Source organism: Bison bison, unplaced genomic scaffold (assembly GCF_000754665.1).
Source record: "Bison bison bison isolate TAMUID 2011002044 unplaced genomic scaffold, Bison_UMD1.0 scf7180017864484, whole genome shotgun sequence".
Classification (NCBI taxonomy): domain Eukaryota; kingdom Metazoa; phylum Chordata; class Mammalia; order Artiodactyla; family Bovidae; genus Bison; species Bison bison.
In genome coordinates, this window is record NW_011495044.1 from 4237088 (window position 1) to 4251177 (window position 14090).

Genomic DNA, 14090 nt, shown 5'->3' on the forward strand with positions numbered 1-14090 from the left:
TTCCTCGTAAAATGTGTGCTCCTCCTATAGTCTTAAGTAATTTGGAGTTTCTCAGATGAGAAGCATGGGAAGGGGAGATAGGATGGGAAGGGGAAGCACTAAGCAGGGCAAAATGAGGATTTCATGTAGGAAATGAGAAAACTGTTAAGTTGAAAAAAGGCAAATTCCATGACTATAACTACTTAAAGAATTCCCAGTACTTCCCTGGTGGTCCAATGGTTAAGACTCTGCACTTCCACTGCAGGGGGTACTGGTTTGATGCTGGGTGGGGAACTAAGATCCTCATGCCATGTGGCCAAACACAGAATTCCCTGTGTGGCTGGCAAACTGATTCTGAAGACAATTCCAAAATAAGGTAACAGAGATTTAGGGAACTTGAAAGAGTGTAAACAATATGTAGTCTCCTAAAATAACTGGCAAACTGTTACAGAAAAAAAGGTATTTGATGACATTTGTTAAAGATGACAAACGACAAGGCAGACTTTCTTCAGGACCAGCGTGATAGGCAGAGGGACCAGTGCAATGGGGTTTTAGTCAGGCTCAACTCTGAATATACTGTGGACAAGTGGGTATTTACAGCCAAGGAATAGGTAGGGGTCAGTGAATGGAAAATTATTAAGAGAAAACATTAGGGAAAAGAAGGGAAAACATTAGGGGTAAAGGAGGGTTCTGGCTAAATCATCCTTACAGGATTCTTGCCGAAACAGGCCAGGGTAATCAGACGTTACCTGAAGGATGATGGAGGATGAGAAATCTGATCAGACACTCAGGGTGGAGAGTTCTGTTTAAAATGACTAGCAGGGTTCTTGCTAAAAATAGATTTTTTTAAGGAAGCGTGCAGGTGAGCCTCAGAAAGTTTCAGGAACCTGACTAAAGTTTAGTCAAGCAAAAACATATTCAGTAAAAGATTTAATTTAGATCCTTAAGTTCTAGTGTGCTTGTTCAAAACAGCACGAGTATTCATTTATAATCATCACTCAACATTACTCTTCAAAACATGGTTAATGAAAGGAAAGCAATGTAAAAAAGTGTGACTAAGCCTAAACTTGAAAAGGCCTGATTTCTGAATTTCGGATCAAGCTGTTTGGCCACAACTCAAAAAAAGGCATAAACATTTTTTGACATGATCAAGGAATATTGTGTACAATTATAAAAACTGTAGCTTAAATAAAGATTGGTTCATCCTTTTAAGGGAATATTTGGAATTTACCAAATGTCACGTTCCAAAGTGAAGTTGCTAAACTAAACATAACAAAAACAGTGCTCTTTTCAACTCAATTAAAGGGCCTATGGAAATTTTCCATGTGCTGTCACATGGAAAATGCCAGGCAGTTCTAAGAGTTAAACCTGTATCAATCTCTTAACAAGAAAACAAAAAATAGATCCAAAAATTTGCTCCCTGAAAGTTGCAAAGTATCACGACACCCTACCTTACTAAGATGAAATTCAGATGATACCCTAGGTGACTATGCTTACACCTCAGGTGGACACATCAATGAAAAAGAACAGGGGTATCTGAAGTGCAAATGTTTTATTTACATACTTCTTTAAATACTTCCTTTTCCACAACTGAGCACTTAGAGTATAGAATACAACTGCTTTCACCATCTCAACTGATATCTTGTTAAGTTATATACACATGTAATTCTATATATCTTTATAACAAGTTTCAGAATTAAAGAGGAGACTCTGAGATTCAGTAACACTGCCACACCCATTAAAAGCGCCAGTGGGTGGATGAAAATATTACTGAGATTCATACTATATCTTAAACCACATTTTTTCACTTGCATGTTACTATTCAGATTGGAAGAAAAAGTGATATTTACTTCAGAAACTCTTGATAGATATAATTTAACATATAAACTTATTTTATATTCACACTTGCATAATTATATAATTTGTTATAAAAATAATCAGAGATGCTGAATGTAGTTTTCACTGATTCCTTGATTGTTTATGTTTTCCAAGCTCTAAGTTTTATCATTATAAATTAACGTTTTCTGTGATCTTTCCTCTAAAAACTTTATCACTTCCAGAACATGACTGGCATTGATTTTTTTTAATGGGAATTTATTCTTTCAGTTCCTTCAAATTGTTGCATTTCTCCTCACCATGAATTCTCTACTCAATAACTTATCAAATATTAAAGCTTTCTCATATTCATAAGTAAATATTACATATGAATTTTCTGATGTACAATAAGATTTGACTTCTGGGAAAATGGTTTCCCACATTTGCTACATTCATAGGGCCTTTCTCCTGTATGAGTTATCTGATGTCTAAGGAGATGAGACTTCTTGATGAAGGCTTTGCCACATTTAATACATCCATAAGGTTTCTCTCCTGTATGAATTCTTTGATGGGTAACAAGCACAGAACTGTTGCCAAAGGCTTTGCCACATACAATGCATTGATATGGTTTCTCTCCTGTATGAAATTTAGAGTGTTTATAAAGGGACGAACTATACCTAAACGTTTTCCCACATTCCTTACATTCAAATGAGTTCTCAAGTGTATGCGATTTCATGTGTTGATTAAAGGAAGAATTCCAAGTGAATGATTTTCCACACTGACTGCATTCATAAGGCTTCTCTCCAGTGTGGAGTCTCTGATGGACCACGAGTTGTGCTTTATGTGTAAACGCTTTTCCACAATCACTGCACACAAAGGGTCTCTCTCTGTTATGAATTTTCTGATGAGTCGCAAGGTGTGCCTTGCTGCTATAGGCTTTCCCACAGTTGTTGCATTCAAACAGTTTTTTTCTTGTATGATTTTTTTCACATCTAATGAAATTAAATTTCTTTTTGAAAGCTTTCCCACATTCATTGCATTCATCAGCGTGTTCTCCATTATAACATCTATTATAATTATGAAAGTCCAAAGTAGGCTGCAAACTCTTCCCATATGACTTACATTTATATGATTCTTTTCTTGTAGGATTAAGACTTGTGCTCATATTATAACCATGAAGTCTCTCCACAGTCAGAATTTTATCAAACATGAACAAAATTGAATTTAAAAAATTGTCTTTGCTTTTCTGGTGCTTGTCTGATTCATCAACAAGTGGGCAGTCAGCTTCTAAAAAGGAGTACAATGAAATGTTCCTAGTTAATTTTTGCCATTGACAGTCATAGAAAGAAACTTGATTTCAAATCTAGTCTCATTCTGAAACAAGTATGCTTTCACCTTGCTCCTGAACTTTAAGAGTAAAACTGCTAGGGAGGAAAAAGGAGACAGAATGACAGTGAGCTTAACTTGTGACCTGGGGGGAAAAAAAAAACAACAACAGTAAAATAGCATAAGGTAGTGAGGAAAGTACAAAGAAAATCAAAAAGTTGCTCAATAGGGTGTATGGTCAACTCACAGAACAAAGACAGCCCACTACGGAGATGTGATCAATGGACAGGGAGAGGAACAAGAGACAATGGAGTTAAGGGAAAATTAGATTTGGAAGAGGGAGATCAGAATCAGAGTCCTCACTACATAATTCCTAGATCACCCTGGTAGAATACCTCCCTTTTTTTCTGCATTCATATCTCTTTTTTCCTCTTGGTCAGCTGGCACAATATCAGTTCCCTTCAGGAACATTTTTATATCTCCAGTCCTCTGCTGCTGCTGCTAAGTTGCTTCAGTCGTGTCCGACTTATGCGACCCCATAGACGGCAGCCCACCAGGCTCCTCCATCTCTGGGATTATCCAGGCAAGAATATTGGAGTGGGTTGCCATTTCCTTCTCCCTCTCCAGTCTTCTAACCTTATCCAAAAGAGGTTGGTGGAGTAAGACTGCAAATCCACATAAGCTGACTACATTATTAGAACTAGATGTATGGAAAGATCTGCCATTGTGTTGAGAAGGAAAGAACAATGAGGATTCTAGGAATTGAGAGAACCAAGCAAGCACTTCGATGCAATGGGCAGTGTGAGGAGTCAAAGTGGAGTGGCAGGACATCCTCCTACACAAGAGCTGAGGAAGAGAAAGAGCAGCCACGTGGGAGAGGGGAACTGAGGGTGTCATTTGGGGATCTGACGATGTCAGATGCATGTCAAATGCACCCAGTCACTTCCAAAGGTATGTGCTTCCTAAAAAGTGTTTCAAAGGTGCCAGTCCCTCACTCACCAACTGGGACCCCAATTTCAAAGACTCCCATCTTCCTGGGTTTCTCTGACTCACCTGGAGAGCTCCAACGTGAGTTCTCTCCCTCCACCATCCAAGGTCCTTGTCCTTGCTCCACCTTGAATATCACTGTTGTTTCAGTAACTGGACACCCTGTTCCTGGGAAACAACACAGAACTGGGGACAAAGTGCCAGGAACAACTACCTCATAATTCGGGTTTGCCTCCTGGTGTCTTAGGGCCTGTGAAGGCTGACAAACAGGCTTCAGAACAGAAAAGACCCTTCTTCACTTAGAGGCAGAAGCATAAACACAGTACCTGATCCCCAAAGGAGATTAAGAATCTTTGACTAATGAAGTTCAAGGCCAAACTTGCTAATGCTTCAGAATGTTCAGAGCTTTCACAGGTCTTAAAGGAAGGGTACTGTTAAAACATTCTGAGTTTCAACTAAAAAGTTACCACCCACTGTCCTTACCCACTGAGATGAGGTTTCTAAAGTTCTCCAACATCACATCCCAATACAGGGTTCTCTGATCACAGTCAAGCAGCTGCCACTCCTCTGGGGTGAATTCCACAGCCACATCCTGGAGTGTCACTGATCCCTGTAATAGTACATGGATCTTCAAACTAAAGTGTGCATCATTTTCGGACTTGTAAGAGTCATGGCAGCCTCTTAGGATCATATCATGTTCGTTGATGAGTTTTCAAAGTTATGTATGAAAACTACTATACACCTGATTCAGAAATATACTTTGTGATAGAAACAAAAATTATATTAAAAATATTCAAATAGTATCAGAACAATTCAATAGCAGAAAGAATAGTCTTTTATTTTTTTTTAATTTTATTTTTAAACTTTACATAATTGTATTAGTTTTGCCAAATATCAAAATGAATCCACCACAGATATACATGTGTTCCCCATCCTGAACCCTCCTAAGAATAGTCTTTTAAATGAATGGTGTTGGGACAGTTGGATATCCACATGCAGAAGAATGAAGTTGGACTCCCTCCAACCCACACACCTCATATCATAATAAAAGAAAGTGAAGTCGCTCAGTTGTGTCCAACTCTTTGTGACCCCATGGATTATAGCCTACACCAGGCTTCTCCGTCCAAGGGATTTTTCAGGCAAGAGTACTGGAGTGGGTTGCCATTTCCTTCTCCAGGGGATCTTCTCGACCCAGGGATCGAACCCGGGTCTCCTGCATTGTAGGCAGAAGCTTTTACCCTCTGAGCCACCAGAGAAGTCATCATAATAAAAATAAACTAAAAATGGATCAGAGACCCAATGTAAGAGTTAAACTACAGGTAACTCTTGAACAACTTGGGGGTTAGGGTGCCAACCCTCCCCACAGTCAAAAATCCACATAAGTTTACAGACACCTCTATATCTGTGGTTCCACAACCATGAATTCAATGAACCACGGGTCATGTAGTACTACAGTATGTATTTACTGGAAAAAACCTGCACCTAAGTGGATCCACACAGTTCAAAGCTGTGTTATTCAAAGGTCAACTGTATATAATTCTTACATGAAAACAGGGAGTAAATATTTATGACATAGGATTTGGTAACGGTTTCTTAGACATGACAGAAAAAGTGTGATAAAAGAAAAATAGATAACTTGGAATTCATCAAAATTAAGCATTTTTGTGCTTCAAAGGACACCATGAAGAATGTGAAAAAGACGACTCACAAAATAGCAGGAAATATTTGTAAATCATATATCTGAAAAGAGAATTGTCTCTAAAAGAAAAAGAATTCTTACAACAATAAAAAGAAAACTCAATTTAAAAATGGGCAAAGGATGTGAACAGACATTTTTCAAAAGACAGATATGATCCAAAAGCACATGAAAAGATGTACAAATCAAAATCACAATGAGATATCACTTTACATCCAGCAGGATGGCTAAAATCAAAGGCAGACAATGACAAGTTTTTCACAAGGGTAGGGAGAAACTAGAACTCTCATACACTGCTGATGGAATTGTAAAATGGTACAGCAACTATGGAAAACAATTTAGGAGTTTTTCAAAACATTAGAGTTACCATATACCCAGCAATTTTTCCTAGGTATATACCCAAAAGAGTTGGGAACATGCTGCTAAGTTGCTTCAGTCGTGTCTGACTCTGTGCGACCCCATAGACGGCAGCCCACCAGGCTCCCCCGTCCCCGGGATTCTCCAGGCAAGAACACTGGAGTGGGTTGCCATTTCCTCCTCCAATGCATGAAAGTGAAAAGTGAAAGTCAAGTCACTCAGTCATGTCAGACTCTTAGCGGCCCCATGGACTGCAGCCTACCAGGCTCCTCCGTCCATGGGATTTTCCAGGCATGAGTACTGGAGTGGGGTGCCATTGCCTTCTCCGAGGGAACATATGTCCACACAAAAATCATACACACATGTCCATGGCAGAATTATTCATAGCAGGCAAAAGTGGTAACAATATGGGTATTGAGCAAGTAATAAATGAATAAACAAAATGAGGTATATCCATATGATCCAATATTATTCAGTACTAAAACGGACTCTATGACATAGATGATCCCTGAAAATATTGTGGTAGGTGAAAGAAGCCAGTCACAAGAGATCACATATTGTACAGTTCAATTTGTATGAAATTTTCAGAAAAGGCAAATCCATAAAAACATAAAGTAATTCAGGGCTGGGGGAAGGAAGGAATGGGGAGTAGCTGTTAATGGGTATCGGGTTTCTTTTGAGGATATGAAAATGTTCTGAGATTAGTGATGACAGTTTCAGAATTGTGCTAACACACTAATTTTAAGGTGGTCAACTTATAATAAGTGAATTAAGTCTTAATAAAATTATTTTAAAATACTGCTTATATGTTCTTCACTCATTCACTCACATAATATTTAATGAGGACATACCAAGTATAGTACCGCTGCTGCTGCTGCTAAGTCGCTTCAGTCGTGTCCGACTCTGTGTGACCCCATAGACGGCAGCCCACCAGGCTCCCCCGTCCCTGGGATTCTCTAGGCAAGAACACTGGAGTGGGTTGCCATTTCCTTCTCCAGTGCATGGAATTGAAAAGTGAAAGTGAAGTCGCTCAGTCATGTCCGACTCTGTGCAACCCCATGGACTGCAGCCTACCAGGCTCCTCCGTCCATGGGATTCTCCAGGCAAGAGTACTGGAGTGGGGTGCCATTGCCTTCTCCGAGTACAGTACTTTTTTTCTTAGTACTAGTGATACAAAAAAGAAAAAAATTATTACTGCCCTCAGTAATCTTACAGCCTATTAAACACTACAAAATAAATGTATAAAGGTAATTAGATGTTAAATAGGCTATAAAGTTAACAGGCTAGACTTATATAAGCATAATAAAATAGAAAAACACAGATTTTTATATGATAAAATATATCCTCTTAACCATGAATCAAAATCATTTTTAATTTAAACTGAAATTAAAAAGGCACATAGCAACATTTCTATCACAAAGAGATAGTTAAGACCATATAAGGAAGCAAACTAAAACCTACAAGCTTTTTTTTAATGCCACAGAAATATTTTTATTTAGAAGAAATATAATTTTGTAAATGAAATGTAACTGGAAAACAGTTATGCCTATTTGTTTTACTTCAACTACAAGGGCAGAGTTGAGCAGTTGTCAGGGAAGCCATATAGCCTTAAAGCCTAAAATATTTATTGTTTGTCCCTTTAATGGGAAGAGTATTATAAATTCTTTAAACTGTTATGTTAAAACCATGAAATATATTATTGACAAGTATAAAAAGAGGATATGAGGGGAAAAGTTCCCAATTTATGAAAACAATCTTAGTAAGCTAAGAATCCTTAACTTGATTAAAAATAAAAAACCAAAGAACAACTATCTACCGGAATATAAGACACTGGAAGAATTCCCATTAAAACTGGACCAGAAAAGATTCTGGCTAGCAATTACATTCAAAATTATAGTACTAGAAATCCTGTCCATTGCAATAAGACAAAAAAAAACCAATGGAGATAAGCAAATAAGGGACAAAACTCCATTTGAAGAGTATATGATGGTCTATCTAGAAAATCTAAGACTAAACTAAAAAACTCTTAGACTTAGTAAGAGTTCTGTAAGTTGAATAAAGTCAAACAGACAAATCTATACTTTCCTATGCACCAGAATAGCCAGTTAGAAAATATTATGAAAAAAATATTCATCCCATTCTCAATAGCAACTTAAACCATGTGTAAGAATAAACATTATAAGAAATGTATAAGAATTTACATACATAAAAACCTATACAACTATAACGAAGGACCAAAATAAAAATGGAAATAAAACGAAGAACTCATTATTGAAAAGTTATGAATTCTCTCCAAATTTATCTAAAAGTATAATGCAATCACAATAATGATACCTAATCTATCCCCTGGGTCGAGAAGATCCCCTGGAGGAGGGCATGGCAACTCACTCCAGTATTCTTGCCCGGAGAACCCCCAGAGACTGGCAGGCTACAGTCCATGGGGTCGCAAAGAATCAGACACAAATGAGCGACTAAGCACCGCACAGCACAGCACAGCACACATGGACTTGCAAACAGAGTTCTTGGCACTATGTTCCCTGCTTATTCTAGGGAACACTCTTAAGGTCATTGGAAATCGGATGTTATATTTATCACAGAATTGTTACTGGCAATACTGTTGCTAACATAACCTCTTTGAAACATTATTGTAATATTTTCTTTGGAATTGTAATATTTTCTTTGGAGAACTGTGCTAGGAAAGATTTTACTTATCAGGGGAATTGTTCGGCTTTATGCTCCTGGACAAAGCCAATACTGTGGTTGGCTACCCATTTTCTATGATCACCAGAAAGAGTGGGTACACATGAGGCTCTGCTGCTGCTGCTGCTAAGTCGCTTCAGTCGGGTCCGACTCTGTGTGACCCCATAGACGGCAGCCCACCAGGCTCCCCCATCCCTGGGATTCTCCAGGCAAGAACACTGGAGTGGGTTGCCATTTCCTTCTCCAATGCAGGGAAGTGAAAATGAAAGTGAAGTCGCTCAGTCGTGTCCGACTCTTAGCGACCCCATGGACTGCAGCTTGCCAGGCTCCTCCGTCCATGGGATTTTCCAGGCAAGAGTACTGGAGTGGGGTGCCATTGCCTTCTCCGATATGAGGCTCTACCTAAATGCTGAAAAACCTTATAACCTGGATATCAATTTATCAATTTTCTGAATTTCCTATTGGACCTGATCTATTCAGTCTACATTCTCCCTAACTATATATAATCTCCTTTTTATATGGATTTTTAAAAAAGAGCTTTGGACCTCCTGCTTTCTGAGATGGTGCACACTCTGTCTATGGACTGTGTATCTCTCTAAATAAATCCACTTCTTACCCACCAAAAAAAAAGAGACAGATTTTAATAACAATAAATGGACGCCTTACCTTGAAGTTGATCATTTCTGCCTCTCTGCACAGAGATCTATGAAAGTAGAAATGGGGAAGAGAATAAAGACATGAAATACCAGGACTGCAATGGAGAACCCTGCTCTACGGGAACAGAAGCACATACAGTGCAGTCTGAGCAAAGGCCACCCTGTGAGAGAATGATGTTTCCAGCAAGTCAGAAATGTCCACATTTTATAAGCAATGATCTTATATTAGTAGGCTGTACATTTCTATCCTACTGACCTAATAGCAAATCATTAACCTTAACCAGTGACAGGTTTTTTTCTCCCAGAAATTCATTCTAAGTAGATAATAATGAATGAGTTAAAGTGATAACTAAAAGCCTCATCTCTCAAGCTCAGTTATCTTTGGAAGTCATTCCTTCCTGTGATTCTCTGGCCTCTGTTCTGTAGGTGGATTGGGTAAGAGATCTCAAATTAGGTTTTATGAAGAGGCTGGATGCAGGGAAAGTGGGGGAGGGATTTTTTTTTTTTAAACTGAAGTCTTAAACTGAGACTCTAAATCTCAATCTCTCTCAATCTCACCATCTCCTACAGGCCCAACCTGGGCTTTTTGAAATTCCAACCAGAACTGCTCGAGCCCTAGAAAGGCTAAAATGTGCAAGAGGCACTCTCAGCTTTATTTACAATCATCACTGGAAAATCTGCAGATTCACCAAGGGTTCTTTTTTTAAAAAAACTTTATTTGTATTGGGGTATAGCCGATTAATAATATTGTGGGAGTTTCTGGTGAACAGCAAAGTGACTCAGCCATACACATACCATGAGTTGTTTTTTTTTTTTTTTTTAATGACAAACCAAAATTTACTTAGCATATATAAAAATATTTCGAAAGAAAAATAAATCCAATGATTTGTTTTGCAGGTTCTTTTCAACTCGCAAAAAGAATGAAATTTGAAGGAAATTCATCTGGAGTTTAACTCTCAGATCATCTATACTAAACTGCCTGAGTCCAGGCAAGTTAAACTCACCTTTCTGCTTCAGTTAACTCATATACAAAATAGAGATAATACTTACTTCAGATGATTGTTGTGAGTGTTGACTAAAAAAATATAGTCACAATCTGAAAGTAGAGAATTATTTTATTTGGTGGGAATGTTAGCCTGGGAGACCGCATCTCAGTAACACTGGGAAAACTGCTCCAAGGAGGCAGGAGAGGAAGTCAGGCTATACACAAGTTTGCAACAAAGGAAGCAGGCAGGCTGAACCTCAAATATCAGTATCAAGTTAAGGAATTTAGCATTCTTTGTATGGGAAGATGCAAGCCTCTGGGCTCACTGAATTCATTCCTTTCATATTCACCTCAGCTATCTGGGGCTAATCCTGTTTCCTTGTTCACCTTACTTCTGGCATTCTCCCAGCTCCAAAGCAATCACCGTGGGGCGGGGGGCGGGCAGCAGCTTCTGCTGGATCGCAGTTTTAGCAGCCCTCATTCACATTTGGAAGCCACGTATCACTGATAGCTGTGACATTTCTTGTTTATTAATATGGCAGGAGGTATTTTCATTTCACATGAAAATACCCTAAAGCATGCACCGAAGTTTCTCTAAAAATGTTTTCTTCCTAGATCCCTGAAAATGGTTTACTATTTCCTTTTGTAGGCTTTAGTAGGGCCAAAGGTGCTTTTGTCATCAGGAAAGGTGCAGTTTAAAGCACAAGAGCAGGAATGCAATCTGAACTTGTCAAGCCGCAACTGGGATCTAGGAACCCACGGAGTGGCAGTTGGACCCTTCCCTTGCTTTCTCTGAACTACTCCAGAATCGGACAGGACCCACACACCCAAACTGGAAGTCACCGCATGTGAGGGTTTTCACGTTTTATTTTCGTTGGGTAAGCCAATAAAGCGGTCCCTTTCTTCCTGCCCTTTCCTTGTGTCCCCCAAGTTCTGTAGAGTCATACTTGCCAGCTTTGCACCGCCACACTCCCAGCTCCGGCTCTAAGCTGGAGATCAGGTTACGGAGATCTCCCAGATCCGGGAGATACCCCAACTTTCACTTCATGCAGTACTGGTTCAAAAATTACAGAATACCGGCTACCACCCCACTGCGCGTGTCCGGAAATAACTCTTCGCCCAGAGTTCCCAGGCTCCCGCGGGGTGCAGGCTATTCATCCAATACTACATTTCCCATAAAGCCTATGGAGCTTATTTCTGGAATGCGTCGGTTCTGCCTCCTTAGAGGGAGACTCCAGATCTGGTATTTCTGGGGCTGCTTGAAGAGACATGCTCACTTATAAAAGGGAGATGTAGATACCATTTTTGTTTAAAAGCTATAGACCTCAGAATTTTTAAATACTGGAAAATCTAAGTCAGCAGTTTGCTAAGAGAATAATTTGCCTTTACTCAGTTCAGTCTTTTCTAGTAAAACAGTAGCTTAGGTCAGAAACATGAAGAGGACCCAACAAAGAAGACTGAGACAGAATAATCCCGAGGCAGATGGAAAAGGAGGAAGGTTTGGATCTGCAAAATCAAGGGAAGAGAACGTTTCAAGGAGGAGGGAGTGATCCATTGCATTAACTGCTGCTGATAGGTTAGGTAGGATGAGAAGTAATAATTGACCATTGGATCGAGCAATTCGGGGATGGCTGAAACTTGCCCTTTTGGTGTACTGATGGAAGTTTGATGAAGTCTGACAAGAATTAGGAGTGGGATGAAACAATGGGAGAAGGCAAGTACTTATAGACATACTCCTTCAATTTTTTAAAGATGAATAGGAAAGTAAAACTGTCCATTGCAGATGGATTTGGGGTTCAGAAATTTTAAGATGGAAGAAATTACAGTGTTTGTACCCTATTTAAAATGATACAATGGAGAGGGGAAAATCAACAATACAGGAGAGACAGGACAGTTGCGAGAGCAAAGTCCTTAAGGAAAGAAGGGATAGAATCCAGCACACAATTGGGAGGATCAGTTCTAAGCAAGAGCCTGGGCAATTTATTCATTGTAATAACCGGAGAAGCAGAATCAATAGGTACAGATTTGGTGGGGGGAGAATGAGGATATCCTCCCTGAGTGTTTGTATTTTATAAGTGAAATTGAAAGCTCAGAGTGAAGTTAGGGAGAAGGTATTTGAGATATGAGGAAAGAAAAGATAAGAAATTCTGCATTAGACTGATTCTAATATTTTTTTCATATTTCAACATATGTGAAATTGCTGTCTCACAAATGATGACATGCCATAGTTTAATTGGTAGACTTTTTCTTTCCTAGTAATATGTAAAATAATGATGTATCTTATAATCAGTGGCATCTGAGATTCTAATGTTAGTTATTTAGGAATGTGGGGAAGTGAATGGATTCAGAAAATGAAGTACTATTACACAGCACCATTAAGATCTCACTTGATGCTCACCATTAAGATCTCACTTGATGCCAGTAAGCTCTTGACTTTACTGGCGTTTTCAATGTCATAAACACATATTTTTATATCTTATTTTTAAAAAATCATTTCTTGACTTTAGCTCACAAGCAATTGTGCCATTTCCTAGCTTTCTTTCTTTTTTTTAAGGTTTTGACTGTGTCCTGCAGCTTTGGTAGTTCTGTGACCAAGGATCAAACCCATGCCCCCTGCAGTTAAAGAGCACTGTCCTTTTTTTTTGGCCTAACTTTTAATTTGGAAACACTCAAACTCACAGAAAACTTGCAAGCAGAGTACAAAGAACCATTTGTTTAGGACAGCAACGACCTAAAAAAGGAAGTTCAGTTCAGTCCCTCAGTTGTGTCAGACTCTTTGTGACCCCATGGACTGCAGCATGCCAGGCTTCCCTGTCCATCACCAACTCCCAGAGCTTGCCTAGCATCAGGGTCTTTTTCAATGAGTCAGTTCTTCACATCAGGTGGCCAAAGTATTGGAGCTTCAGCTTTAGCCTCAGTCCTTCCAATGAATATTCAGGACTGATTTCCTTTAGGATTGACTGCTTTGATTTCCTTGCAGTCCAAGGGACTCTCAAGAGTCTTCAACACCACAGTTCAAAAGCATCAACTCTTCAGTGCTCAGCTTTCTTTATAATCCAACTCTCACATCCATACGTTACTGGAAAAATCATAGCTTTGACTATACGGACCTTTGTAGGCAAAGTAATGTCTCTGCTTTTTAATATGCTCTCTAGGTTGGTCATAGCATTTCTTCCAAGGAGCAAGCATCTTTTAATTTCATGGCTGCAGTCATCATCTGCCGTGATTTTGGAGCCCAAGAAAATAAAGTCTGTCAGTGTTTCCATTGTTTCCCCATCTATTTGCCATGAAGTGATGGGACTGGATGCCATGATCTTAGTTTTCTGCCATGTTGAGTTCTAAGCCAGCTTTTTCACTCTCCTCTTTCACTTTCATTAAGAGGCTCTTCTTCAGTTCTTTGCTTTCTGCCATAAGGGTAGTGTCATCTGCATATCTGAGGTTATTGATATTTCTCCCGGCAATCTTGATTCCAGCTTGTGCTTCATCCAGCCCAGCATTTCGCATGATGTACTCTGCATATAAGTTAAATAAGCAGGGTGACAATATACGGCCTTGACATATTCCCTTCCCAATTTGGAACCAGTCTATT

General features: G+C 39.1%; 1 protein-coding gene across 4 annotated transcripts; it reads right to left on the bottom strand.

Annotated features, from left to right (window-relative positions):
• Window positions 1–1063: 1063 nt before the first annotated feature.
• ZNF684 (zinc finger protein 684) lies at window positions 1064–11587 on the bottom strand. 4 transcript variants are annotated; one of them, XM_010862710.1, is made up of 5 exons: window positions 11453–11587; window positions 9527–9563; window positions 4591–4717; window positions 4174–4275; window positions 1064–3081 (listed from the first exon to the last, which is right to left on the bottom strand). In XM_010862710.1, exons 2-5 carry the CDS (start codon window positions 9539–9541, stop codon window positions 2177–2179), a joined length of 1149 nt encoding a protein of 382 aa, XP_010861012.1. In that variant the 5' UTR covers window positions 9542–9563; window positions 11453–11587; the 3' UTR covers window positions 1064–2176. The 4 variants fall into 4 exon arrangements, with proteins under 4 accessions (XP_010861012.1, XP_010861013.1, XP_010861011.1 ...); XM_010862711.1 differs by having other exon boundaries at window positions 11449–11587; XM_010862709.1 differs by lacking the exons at window positions 9527–9563; window positions 11453–11587 and having other exon boundaries at window positions 4174–4269; window positions 4591–4853.
• Window positions 11588–14090: the final 2503 nt, after the last annotated feature.

Bases quoted from the DNA above. Each gene is read 5' to 3' on its own strand.
- ZNF684 (XM_010862708.1), bottom strand. From the start codon at position 4,798: ATGATCCTAAGAGGCTGCCATGACTCTTACAAGTCCGAAAATGATGCA. The intron at 4,276-4,590 runs GTAAGGACAGTG...GTTGTTTCCCAG, and splicing joins TAGAAACCTCATCTCAGTGG to GAACAGGGTGTCCAGTTACT. The intron at 3,082-4,173 runs GTGAGTCAGAGA...ACTCCTTTTTAG, and splicing joins CTCACGTTGGAGCTCTCCAG to AAGCTGACTGCCCACTTGTT.